This window comes from Purpureocillium lilacinum (genome assembly GCF_023168085.1).
Source record: "Purpureocillium lilacinum CBS 284.36 DNA, scaffold_8, whole genome shotgun sequence".
In the NCBI taxonomy this organism is placed as follows: Eukaryota; Fungi; Ascomycota; class Sordariomycetes; order Hypocreales; family Ophiocordycipitaceae; genus Purpureocillium; species Purpureocillium lilacinum.
This window is the reverse complement of record NW_027072118.1, coordinates 842,712-855,400: the sequence shown is the minus strand read 5'-3', so window position 1 is coordinate 855,400 and position 12,689 is coordinate 842,712. Positions and strand designations below refer to the sequence as shown.

General features: G+C 52.8%; 2 protein-coding genes across 2 annotated transcripts; one reads left to right on the top strand and one right to left on the bottom strand.

Annotated features, from left to right (window-relative positions):
- Positions 1–9,213: 9,213 nt before the first annotated feature.
- PLICBS_010118 (uncharacterized protein) lies at positions 9,214–10,200 on the top strand (the record flags this gene model as incomplete). The annotated part of the gene is made up of 2 exons (XM_065601816.1): positions 9,214–9,246; positions 9,307–10,200. 2 exons carry the CDS (start codon positions 9,214–9,216, stop codon positions 10,198–10,200), a joined length of 927 nt encoding a protein of 308 aa, XP_065457888.1.
- A 1,426-nt stretch (positions 10,201–11,626) lies between these two features.
- Positions 11,627–12,195, bottom strand: PLICBS_010117 (uncharacterized protein; the record flags this gene model as incomplete). The annotated part of the gene is made up of 2 exons (XM_065601815.1): positions 11,627–12,112; positions 12,181–12,195. The coding sequence occupies 2 exons, from the start codon at positions 12,193–12,195 to the stop codon at positions 11,627–11,629; spliced, it is 501 nt and encodes a 166-aa protein (XP_065457887.1).
- Between the last annotated feature and the right edge of the window lie 494 nt (positions 12,196–12,689).

Below are 12,689 nucleotides of genomic sequence, written 5' to 3'. Positions count from 1 at the left end.
TACGCCCCGTGCTGTGCTTGGCAAGCTCGCATAGCTGGCAGGAGTATTGTTGACCATCTTTGCTACTGTAAAAGTTTCCGTTCGCAGATGGTATGGATTGTGTGCTGTTGCTTGTCAATGAGTCCTGCCTGCGCAACACCACATCTCAGTTGAGTCGACTTACGAGTAGATCGGGTCCCACCCGGAAGCAGCACCCCACTCACTATGAGAACTGAGGTGCGATTAGTAACATTGAAATTGTTGCTGGCCTGGCTAGCAGCCCCCGTTCCTGGTACAGTCCTGAATCAATCTCTGGTGGCGTGGACGGCATTGATCTGGGCAAAAAATGTGAAACGCGTCGCTGCACAGTGGTTAGACGGTTGCTATCTAAGCCTGTCTCCGCGGCGTTCTCCAATACGCTAGTGTCGTCAAAGTTTCCGCGGGAATCCATAGGACTAGCTACCTCCACCGTCGTACCGAGCGCCCAATTGAAAGGCTCTGTCGTATGTGGTCAATCAAACCTACGTTTCGCGGCGGCGAGTCACGCCTTGACTAGGAACAGTCACCCAATGTTAGCGGACTGTGAGGAATATTTTAAGTCAAGCTGACGGGCTGCGAATCAAGTACTGAATGCTCCTGTGTTCTGCTCCATGCATGCCGACTTCGATGAACGACCAGCACGCCAGAGTACACACTATGGCAAACGTGCAACGTGGTAGACTTGATCTCGTCGAGCTTATCCCGTGGGATATCACCGACGAGAAACACGTCCAAAGACTGCAAGAGCAGCGAGTTGCGTGTGGTTGGCGTGCTGAAGAAGTACCTCGATGGAGGGACATTGTAGCTCAAGGTTTTATGAGCTTTCATTGGATCGTGAGTACCAAGATCCGCAGCAGCAGAGCCCAGCCATAACCGCCAACAGGTCATTTCGGAAGAGGTAGCAGACAGGGCACGTATGCTCGAAGAGCACGTCAAAAGATACTCGCATGTACGTTGAGACTTCACCACTACAAGGCATGACTGAGACAGAGAACGACGAAGGAACACGAAGAGCTTGTCGATTCGGCAACGACACTATATGGTGAGCCTCGGCAACCCACGCAAAGGACATTTATCCCGGTCGGCCACATCGCGCTAGAGATGAGTCACGACAAGAATCTGGATTTATACCTGCCCGGGTCGACCGTCTGGATCAAGTCATTGTACATTTCCTGGTATGTCAATGGAGTCAGTTCTTGTCCTTTACTTCGTGAGCATGTCCGTCGTTTAGTGGCGTGGTAGTAATGTCAACGCACAGGATGCTCCAGGCATACGGGCTCGGTCGAAGTGCCATGACGCGCGCCGAACAGATGGCTCGTGCTCCGCCACTCAATGCTTCTATTACTGTACTGGATACGGTAAAAAAAGAGGTCCAATTAGAAGAGGAATTTTTGAAAGCATTATTCGAGGACCGTGGCTATGAAAGGCCTAAGAATCTGCGACCGAATGAAGAATGGTTCAAAAAGCAAGGATACGAAGTTTTCCGAGAGATGGAGTCTACATACAGATGGCAAAGCTCCGGGGGCGGAGGCGCTATTACTGTACCAATGGTGTACTTGAAGAAATCGGTGGCTGATATTTGAGACAAATGAAGCTAGGCATGTCGTTGTATAGAGCCATGCACGTCTATACCCAGGGTTGCAACTGTGAGGTCAGGCCCCATGTGCGGCAGATCTCTGCCGATCTGGAGCAAGCCGCCCTATCTCGGGACATCATCTGACTCGTGTCAGTGTTCCAATGGTGGTGAATGTCAACGGGGAACCGTCACGGGCCTTGTCATTCTGTGTGCGTGGCGGGAAGTCAGCCAATGCATTATGCAGGCAATCTCCAACCCTGACATCACGCATGACGGACAGGTTCTTCTCACGCCAATGGCAGCAATATGCGGCTTGGGCCACCACTGAGGATGGCCACATTCCACCAAATACACTAGACACCTAATCAAAGCCATAACAACACAGCTGGTCATGCTTGTGCCAGGATTATTCTCGCCTAGATGACCAAAAAGCTCGCCCATGACTGGTTTCAGTCAAATGGTCTTGAGCATCTGTTTCGCGGGCCTAATACTGACCAAGATGCCAGCCAGTAGGTTCCTCCTCCTTCAACTGAAGACGGGCTGAAGCGCTACGTAGAAAGTATGAAGACCGGAATCGCGACCAGCTCCGCCGCAGCGTCAGCCTCGGACGACCCGCGACATGCTTGTGAGCCCTATCATCGACGTGATGCAAATAGCCGCTTCGCGGTGCGGCCAGTGAGTCGCGACGGTTGCCGAGGGGAGTGGCCTGGTGAATCGAAGAATGCATAGTCGCCGTGGCCGCACTGCGTGTGACGCGGTTCTGGGACTCAGTACAAGGTGCAATCGCCCTCCGCGATCTTAACGCATAATACGAAGAGCACGAAGGACATACCGGCGCAATCCATCCGCGGAATCCGGAGGGCAATTATTCTCTGGCCACGCGCTGGCTGAAGAGCCCGGGCTTGTTCCCCCTTCTACCTCTGCAAGTGGGCATGGCAAATGTCGGGATTCAGACGGGCGAGGTCGAACCTCTGCAGAAGGCGACCTCGGCGGAAGACGGCCGGTGATGAGGTGTCTGATTCTTTGGATATCCGTGGATTTCACCGCGCACTTTCCTTTGTGCTAGATACGATCGAAGAGGTACACGGCTCGCCGCTTCGCATAGGCAGTAGTTTACTGCGAGCCGCCATCACCACGGTGCGCCTACGTAGGACGGCATCATCTGCTGTGGGCAACCACATTCAGCATCTATACCGGGGGTACTCTACGATAGGCTCCCCATTGTCGCAAACCCATTCACCGGACAAACTGGAGCACATGGGCGGCGAATCCCGGTCGCGATGACAACAGAAATCTCCTGTTCAACACCATTTTCCACGCTGTCAGGTTATTAACATTCGTCCATCCCCTGTTTGTCTTCGAGGTGTCCAGTTGTTGGTCACGATCAAGCGGGCCCGCGCCCTTCACCTGGCCGAGATCATCCCTTTGCTGCCAGAAGCAGAAGCAGACGCAGGAAAGCAGACCCAGGAAGAAAGCCGTTCCCGGCATACCTTGAACAGCCGAACGAGTAACGTCGCATGCAACTGTACATCCCGCAGATGGGTGCGAGGCTTCGCTGAAAGGCGTCTTGGGCCGTTGAAATGTGATATTTGTTTTGAGTGAAGAGCATCGACGGAACTATGGCGCGACTGTAAAATCGTCATTGGCAGCTCATCGGCCAAGATCAGTGGCTGCTAACCTGGGCTAGCCGGCGGAGAACCCGGCTATACAAGAGGCACTTGGCCATCATCACAGCTCTCAGGAGTTGGTAATCATAAGATCTTGTTCATCGCGAAGCAATGCGCATCCGAAAGTCCCACTGTCAGAGAACAGGCCTTCACACGCTGTGCCTACGAACCGGTCGATGCTGGGTTGTCATGTAGGTAGAGATGTGTGCAGGAGCTGGGCTTGCACCATTACACCCTTACTAGGGTCAGCGTCCGGTGGCCTGTAGGACCCGTCGGGACAGAGAACCACCGCAGTGTGCCCGGATGGTAGCTCGGCTACCACGGCACGTCGTGCGCCCCCCACCCCGTCCCCAGGCCTAGCAACCCAACGTCGCGGGAAGGAAAATACAACAACAACAAATACAACAAACAACAAATACAACAAACAACAAATACAACAAACAACAAATACAACAAACAACAAATACAACAAACAACAAATACAACAAACAACAAATACAACAAACAACAAATCCAACGAAGCACTTCGGCTTTGAGCCGGAGCCAATCGGACATAGACTCTCATCACCCTGCACGTCCTCGGCCCGAACTGGTGGTCCTGGCCGTTACTAGCTCCTGCCAATGAATACTTATCGTATCATATCGTTGCTACATGAGCGCACTGTCATGCGCTTAGTGTAAAACTAATCTTGTGAAGCGACAAGATGAGATTGGAGGAGAAACCTCTGCCCGAAAAGGCCGCGGGCAATCCATCAGCAGGGTTAGAAGCCGGAGATAAGGCCACCCCAAGTGGGTCCTCGCAGCGTGCCGAATTCTGACCACGCGAAACTTTGCCCAATGAAACACAAACACACGACTTCGCCCAAACCGAACAACAAGCGAAGGCTCCAAAACTAAACTAAAACAGTTGCTGCACTATGTCCTACTACTTTTGCGACCGTGCACCTTCAATGCGCTAGACATCACGAGGCACCAAGTCCTGATCACCAACTGTTTCCGCCGAAATGGTTATTTTCACACACATGGGATACCAACTGCGTCCTACCATGCCCCCGTTGACGAAAAGAGGACATGTCGGTCTGTTCAGCAGGTTTCACAGCCGTCGGAGCCCGGTCCACAGCACTCACGGGATAGTCAGCTCAACCTCACCCTCGGCAAACGAAGCTGGCATTACTATGCTTCGCGCAGGTGGGAACGCAGCGGTCCGTCCCATCCTAACGACATCCCAGTAGCTGATGCATAGAACCAAAAGCTAAGTTGATACAGGACGCTGCAATAGCAGCTGCGGCAGTCTTGAGTGTAGCCGAACCCGGCATGACCGGACTAGGCGGAGACGCCTTCTGTCTGTTTTACGACGCAAAACGGCGCTGCGTGCAGGCCTTGAACGGTTCAGGATGCTCGCCCGCTCGTTCCACCATCGACATGGTCCGACACGACATCGGATCACGTAGTGACATCCCAAGGACGTCACCGCATGCTGTCACTGTGCCGGGATCCGCCGCGGCTTGGGTTGATGTAATTGAGCGGTTCGGCTCCGGCAGGCTGTCACTGAAGCAGGTGCTTAGTCCAGCAATCGAACTAGCTGGTTCAGGCATACCCATCGGCGAGATCACGTCGGCAGACGTACGTTATATTAACACCCTGAACTGTGTCAAATCGCTTCAAGGCTGATCACAAGGAATTGAGAAGTGGCGGCTTGACGAAGAAGCTCTGCGGTCCGCGCCCAATGGTGTCGATATGCTCAAAAGAGACCCTAGGAGTTCACAGGGTTGTCGAGCCCCATTGCCGGGGGAAATCTACAGAAATCCACATTTGGCCGAAACCATGAGTCGTCTAGCGGCGAAAGGCAAACAAGGTTTCTATGAGGGCCCTGTGGCAGAATCTATCGTTCACGCTGTATCCAAACTTGGCGGCGTTCTGCATCTGGACGATCTCAAGGCTCAGGCCGATCGCGGAAGCGAGATAACCGAAGCGATATCGTTTCGAATCGATCCAAGTATTGGAATGATGAAAAATTTCAATCGAAGGCTTGACTTGTGGGAGAATCCCCCAAATAGTCAAGGAATAGTTGCGTTGGTTACAGTAGGTATCATGCAGCAGTTGATAGCTTCTGGGACAATTGACAAATTTTCGATCGGGGAACACAACACGCCAAGGTTCGGGCCCGTTTCCTATCCCATATGGAATACTATCGCAGCTAATACCGAAATCGGCCGGGACAGATATCTACACGCGTTACTATCATGCTTAAGGCTCGCCTTCGACGATGGGGCCTTATTCGTGGCTGATCAGAAGATATCTAAGTCCGAGACGGCGACGCTACTTTCACCTAAGTACCTTGCTTCGCGCGCCGCGTTGTTCGACCCCTGTAAGGCCTTCGCCATTCAGCGCAAGAGGCCATTTGCAACGACCCCTAGTGATACCGTCTACTTGGCCGTTACTGACCGAGCAGGAAACGGATGCTCGTTTGTTAATAGTGTGGCGGATAGATTCGGGTCTATGATCATTCCTTCGCGGACTGGGATTGTTTTGCAGTGCCGGGGTCGGGGTTTCAGCCTCGATCCTACGCATCACAACTCGTTTGGGCCCCGTAAGCGGCCCTACAACACCATTATGCCTGCAATGGTAACGGACGCAGAAACTGGTGCTCTGGAGGCTGTATTTGGCGTTATGGGTGGACTGATGCAGCCTCAAGGCCACGTCCAAGTGCTCCTCAATATGCTCGTGTTTGGAATGAGTGCTCAGGAAGCGCTGGATGCGCCAAGGGTTTGCATCTCTGTTGGTAATGGGACACCAAGCAGCTCCGAAACACAGGCACATGTAAGTCTTGAGGACGGGATCAGCGACTCGGTCGCATCAACGTTGCGAGGTCTAGGCTATCGAGTCAGCGTTGTTCGTGGACAGTCGAGGTCCTTGTTTGGTCGTGGCCAAATTATCTGGGCCCACAACGACGGAATCGAACACATAAGAGTGTATTCTGCTGGAAGCGATCCTCGTGGAGATGGGGCTGCGGTCGCTCTGTAAGTGTGCCTTTTCTTGCATATCGCGTTCAGGTAGTCAGACCAGACATATCATTCCGGTTACACCGATGAAGCAACCTATGTTGGCCTTTGGGACTCACATATGCCTGGTCCCCAAGGCCGCGTCCAAGTGCTCCTCAATGTGCTCGTGTTTGGAATGAGTGCTCAGGAAGCGCTGGATGCGCCAAGGGTTTGCATCTCTATTGGTAATGGGACACCAAGCAGCTCCGAAGCACAGGCGCATGTAAGTCTTGAGGATGGGATCAGCGGCTCGGACGCATCAACGCTGCGAGGTCTTGATTAGCGAGTCAGCACGCCTGCTCATATCTTCGAGGAATGTGTCCCGAGGTACAGTTCCGGCCTTTGTGGGATAGGACTGAAAGAAGTTAGCAGCTTTCCCGTACCGTTGTGTCGCCTGCCCGTAGCCTCAGTCAGTAATGCTTGCCGTCAAAGTCGAAGGGGACCTTTGTAGCATTCAATGAGCAATCTGTATGCCAGCTTCGGAGGAAGGTATTGTTGGAACTGGACAGCTTCACAACGCCTAGATTGAGGATTCGGCCCGGTTCCCGGGTTACAGCGTATTGACCGGCGCTGAGACAGGCAGAACTCCTAACGAATAGTGCATCCCAAGACTCTTTACTCTGCTACATTAAGGAATATAGTTAGGATTTAATCAATTTGAACGAGCAGATAAGTTATTGCTGCTGTGAATAAGTGTCGCACTCCACGTGAGCATAACAGACTGACGACCGGCAGACAGTCCCCAGTGAACTGGGGCAACAAACACTGTTAATTTCTCTATCTAATGATTGACTTTTGTCGGTGATTGATAGCTGTGCCAATTGAGGCAGGCATCTGAGACACGGCAGGCAGAAGCTGGGTTGCCTGAAGCTCCGCCACCGATGGCAGGCAGCAAGTGCTGTTAACGTTCTACGTGAATGAGCGGTTTGATATTGACACCAAGCACATTACTGTTAGCTTTTATACGAGTGACTCCCAATGGGTATCTACAACCGTCTCTTCCGTCAATCCGAATAATGCATGACACTTGCCGCCAGCGGCATGTTGGCCATGGCTGGGCAGGAGCGGTTCTGGGAAATTGCAACGGCGAAGGTTTTCTATAGCGGATAGCTCTCGCCTGTACCTGGCCCGCGGTATCGTTCCCGTTACCAAGGGACGTTTCGGAGCTCGTTGTTTTCAAACTCCCAGAATGTTCCACCGCAGTAAGCCCCTTTTCTGGATTCTAAGAGCCGTACGACAACTTCCGCGCCTTCTAAGGGGTCCTTCGTGCCTCTGAAATCATTGAGGCCAGTGCTACAGTGGCCAGGATTCACTGCCCAATATGTAGGCTGCCCACCACCGGCTCTTAGGGTTTCTAGACCATGTAATCGTAAGGTGAGCATGTTGAGTGCCGATTTTAGCAAGCAATAATCGGGCGAGACGACTGGCGGTAGCTTGAACGCGTAAGCCCAGAAGCAGTGCCAGGCAGGCGAGAGAAGGGGCAGCATGCAACATACCTCCCCGGCCACAGTTTTCCCGAAACTCCCTCTCGTGCTAGATACCATGACGACTCGCGGGTGGCGGCTTTTGCGCAGTAATGGAACGGAGACTTGTCACTAAGATATTGGACGAGACTGCGTTGTTAAAGTTGGAGTTCAACGTATTGCGTCTCGCCGCTGGTTCCACTGCCATGGAGAGATCAACTTCGATAGCGTTGTTAATAAGAACTACTTTGTCAGCATAGGGTATTTCACTTTGGTCAACGCAGCTACGCACCATCTAGTCTGCCGAATAGCTTGTCGACCGCTGCGGCAGCCTCCAAGATTGAGGTATCGTTCTCTATATCTAGCTGGATGACGTCTGCCTCCACGGAGACTCCATAGCTTTGTAATCGGCTCAGTGCTTGTTTCCCAGACTGCATATTGCGGCAGCCCAAAAGGATGGTACACTCGGATAGGCGACCTGCGATTGACTGAGCTATAGCGAAGCCGATACCGCGGTTTGCTCCAGTAATAAGTATTATCGTCATGGTGTCCGCTTAAGGAATTTGAGACTAGTAAGAGGCCATTTGGAGCAACACAAAATGGAGAAACGTGAGGAAGGCTTTTTCTACGACAATGCATTCTCCTCTATGATTGAAAATCCGCGGGTTTACATGCGGGGCTACCGTTGGCGGATTTAAGTACCTATATCCGTTAGCTCACCTCCGTCTGCCACCGACCAAGCCACAGCGCCGTCCTCCTTACAGTTACCGATTAGCCAAGTTGTCTCGTAAGATATCATACCTTTCCGAGCAGGGATTTGGCGTCGCCATGGACGAGTATAATCGGCACCGATGCTTACACGTGTAACAGGAACTAGGCGTAGGGCACCCGGTTTATAAGGGCGCTAGTTGCCCAACACACGGCACAGATGAAGCAGAAACGCGTCATATGGCGCTCGCATTTACTATATGCCGCGCCCGTGTGGCGTTCGGTAATGTGGATGACGGAAGGCGTGTTCATAGACTCACTACAACCCAACGAGCAGCAATTGGCGTTTGGACTGCTGACAAATACAATTCTTCAAGCTCATTCGGGCAACAACACGAACGCCACCCGGGCTGAGTTCCGCGGGAATTTCTCCCATTGCGTAGGCCTAGACTGATGCACCGTACCCGCCCTTGTCTGTCTCAGACCGATCGCAACAAGTCCGTGGAGCGCAAAGCACGGCCGCAAAGGCTAGGATATGCGGCATGCCTCTCTGCTCGCTTAGCAATCCGGGACATCCGTTTGCCGTACTCCACCACGGACACTCCCATCGCACAACATCACGTTCGTTACGGCATATAACTCGTGACCGATAAAGCTTTCCAATTGTGAACGACTTGCTGCTGTTGAGGGCCATCACGACTTAACCATTCCCAAAGATCAGAGGGTTCAACTAGCCCGGAATGGCGCGCATAAAGAACGTTGCCGTGTTGGGTGTTCGTTAATCCCACCACAGTACCACTGATAACATGCTGCTAACTGCAAACCATCACCAGGCGTCGGGAACACTTGGCCAGGTTTTGGTTGCGGCCTTGATGCGAGACGGGTTCGTCGTTACAGCTATTGGGCGCACCTGTGGCAAGCACCACGAATACCCCCACGGAGTGATCAAAAAGTCGGCTTCGTACGATGATGTGGCCGATCTCACGTCTGCTCTCGCTGGGCAGGATGCACTTGTTGAAGCGTTCAATCCTGCAGCAGCAACGAACCAAAGAGCTATTGTCAAGGCAGCAATCGCAGCTGGCGTGGCCCACTTGATTACGCCCGATTTTAGCTCTGATACGTTCAACCCGTACGCGGATGAGCTTCTCATCTTTGAGCCCAAGAGAAATGCTCAGAGAGATTTAGAGGCAGAGGTGTTGGCATCTGGTGCGATCACTTGGACAGCCATCATTGTTGGCGCCTGGTACGATTGGGCAATCGAGAACAAACAGTTTTGGATCGATCGCGACTCACGTTCCATCATGCGATTTGGTTCCGGGAACCAGAAATGCAGTATCAGCAGGCTAGAGCTCTGCGGCCGCGCACTTGCCGCGGTGCTTCAATCCCCCGAACGCTATCGCAACAGGCCGGCATATTTCGCCAGCCACACCGTGTCAACAAATGAATTAGTCGACATACTAGGAGAGATAACGACAGATGGCCGGAAATGGGACGTGATTGACGTGCCTCTCGACGGGTTTCTGGAGAAAGCCAGAGAAGCATGGCACCAAGACACCAGAGATGGTTTAACTGATAGGCTCAATTCCTCAGCGTATCGCATGCTCGGCACTGCTGCCATCTTTGAGCAAAGCAACCGTTACAGCGCAGACTTTGGGGACAAGTTGGAGCCTGGGTGGGATGAGGGCCGAGAAGCACTGAAGATGGACTTGAGGAGTCTTCTCCTCTAGGCTATTCTTCTTCCGAAATATATGTTGGCTCAATTCACTTCATTTTCAGGGATGTTGCGTTTTATAATTGTCATGGAGCAATTGGTTGCGCGACCAGCGCGTAGCCTTTGATTGATAATCGTCCACAAAGGAGTAGTGCAGTTATCTGACATATTGATATGAGCACAATATTGGAGGAGCATACTATAAGCAAGCATGACAAACCTGATGCAGAAGCAGACGCCTATAACCAAGGCCACAGGCAGAAGATGGCCACGGTCAAGGCTCCAGTAGGTCTGGCTCACTCTGTGTCTCAGCCAAGTCCTAGTACTTAGCACCTTAACAGGCATAAAGCGCTTTTACGGCTCACCAGCCCAAGCACCGTAAATACAGCTTGCTTGTTAGGATTAAAAGGTACAGTAGTAGTTGCCGAGAGGATGCGTTTCGACAGGCAGTGCGTTTGAGCCTATGAGGTTGCCAATGAACTGCGAGAGGACTCGCATGAGGATCAGGCCCCAGAATATGTGTTGGTAGCTGGCGTAGTCCATAACACCTACCGTTGGTTGTTGGAGAGCCGCCTCCCGAACACGAGGCTAGCAGCTCGCCTACTGTCTGTTTTCGCGATCTCCTTTTCGGCGAAAAAGCATTCCCCTGCCAGTTTTAGCCTCTGCCATTGGCTGCCGTCTGTTTCACCGGCCGCTCCGTCCTTTTTCACCGAAAAGGTCTCTCATCCAGCGCCCGGGACACGGACCCTGCCGAGCCGACTGCCCCACTCGCGGCGGAACGGTCCGATAGGTCCAGACGGCTCGTTACTTGAGACGCGAGATGAGAAGGGGCACAGGAAGAAGAAAAAACCTACTACGGATGGGCAAGAAGGAAGGAGGCCGCGCGTTGCAAATAAACATTCTCTTACCCAAGACTTCCCGTCAACCGTGATGATGTTGTCCAGCAGCGTACCCCAGGTGAACAACCAACTATGCCAGCTCTGCCTTTGCTCAGACCTTCCTCCTCGCCACCACATCGCCAGCCGCCCGCGAACCATTTGAAGACTCCGCCGCCGACAAGCCCATACTCGCCAACGGGACATCATGGCAGCGACTTTTCCGGTTGGCCAGGGTCAGGGCGGCCGCTTGCGCGAAAGGTCGATGCAGCACTTCTGGAACAAGAGGCGGCCGAGGATCGCCGTCTGCGCGAGGCGAGCAAACAGATCTAGCGCAATCGCAAGCTGCATTCATATGTCGAGGATAACGAGACCACACCGTAGCTGAAACATACGGGATGGCCGGAATTCTTTGAGGGTCGACCGCTCGACATCATCACGACCTCCGCAATCCAGCCTACGGCAGGCCCCATCGGCGCCGTCACCGCCGATTATGATGACTATATGTATATGTATGTATACACCGTGTACTTTCAGTACAGTACAAGTCGTTTCGGATGTCCCAGTTCACCTCTCGCGGACAAGATCCACCGTGGCGCAGTGGAACGAACCACCGAGACTGTTAACATGCTGGAAGGGACACAAAATAGGTTCCATGTTGAACTTGCATTTGACCCACTCAGCGAATTGCGTGTCGTTCTCCTCGACGAAGATGCGCCGCTCGTCCAGGCTAAGGGCGTTTAGTACCAGCCAAGGCGAGCACATATACAGAGGTGAGCAGCGATCCCCGTGGCGTTGTGGTCGGTAAGGGTAAGGGTGCAGCTCCCAGTCATCAGAAGCAAAGATGTCGTGCCGCCGGAGCTCCTCCTCGGTAACGCGTTCAGGATTGTAAACCAACAGTCCCTCCCGAAGAGGCAATATGGTGGCGTCAATATGCATGGCGTGTTTGTCGGTCGTCCGCAGGATCTCGATGGTATAGCCCTCGGGAACTATGGCCCTCAGATACTGGACGCCCTTGTAGTTAGTTACATGGCTGAGCTGCCCAATAATTGTCTTTCCAAAACGGAGGAAGTCAGCTGTGTCGAAAGCCGGCCTGCTGTTATTGATTGCCCACTTCATACCATCCCCGTAGCCATTGCCGTTACGTGCAGCATCTCCAATCCCGTTACTCAAATTGCATACGCCATCGTAAATCGAATCGTGGCCTTTGATGACAGGTGCTCGATAGATCCTCGCCACTCCACTGCCCCTTCTCATCTGGTTTAGAATATCAGAGTAACCTAGCTCCACCTCATGTCTGCGACAGCCCCAGGCAAAATGAGCTTCGATCAATGTATTGCCAATTGTCATAAGCCCGTCCCGAGGCATTGCACCTGTATAGCCGCCAGCCTCGAGCCATTTAATTTCTTTTGGCCGATAGACACGCACGCCGTGATTCTCCAAGAGGGACGCAAAATTGTCGAGTTCCCACTGGGCTTTGGCAACAGTAGTGGCTGGGAACGGATTAAATGGCCGGAACTCGGCAGCATGCTCCGTTGGCATGGTCGCTGCTATCATATGATGTGGCTCAGATGGAAATGCTGAGTGTTCCGCGCGCCCAACAATGACAGCCTTCAAGGGGGACCACTCG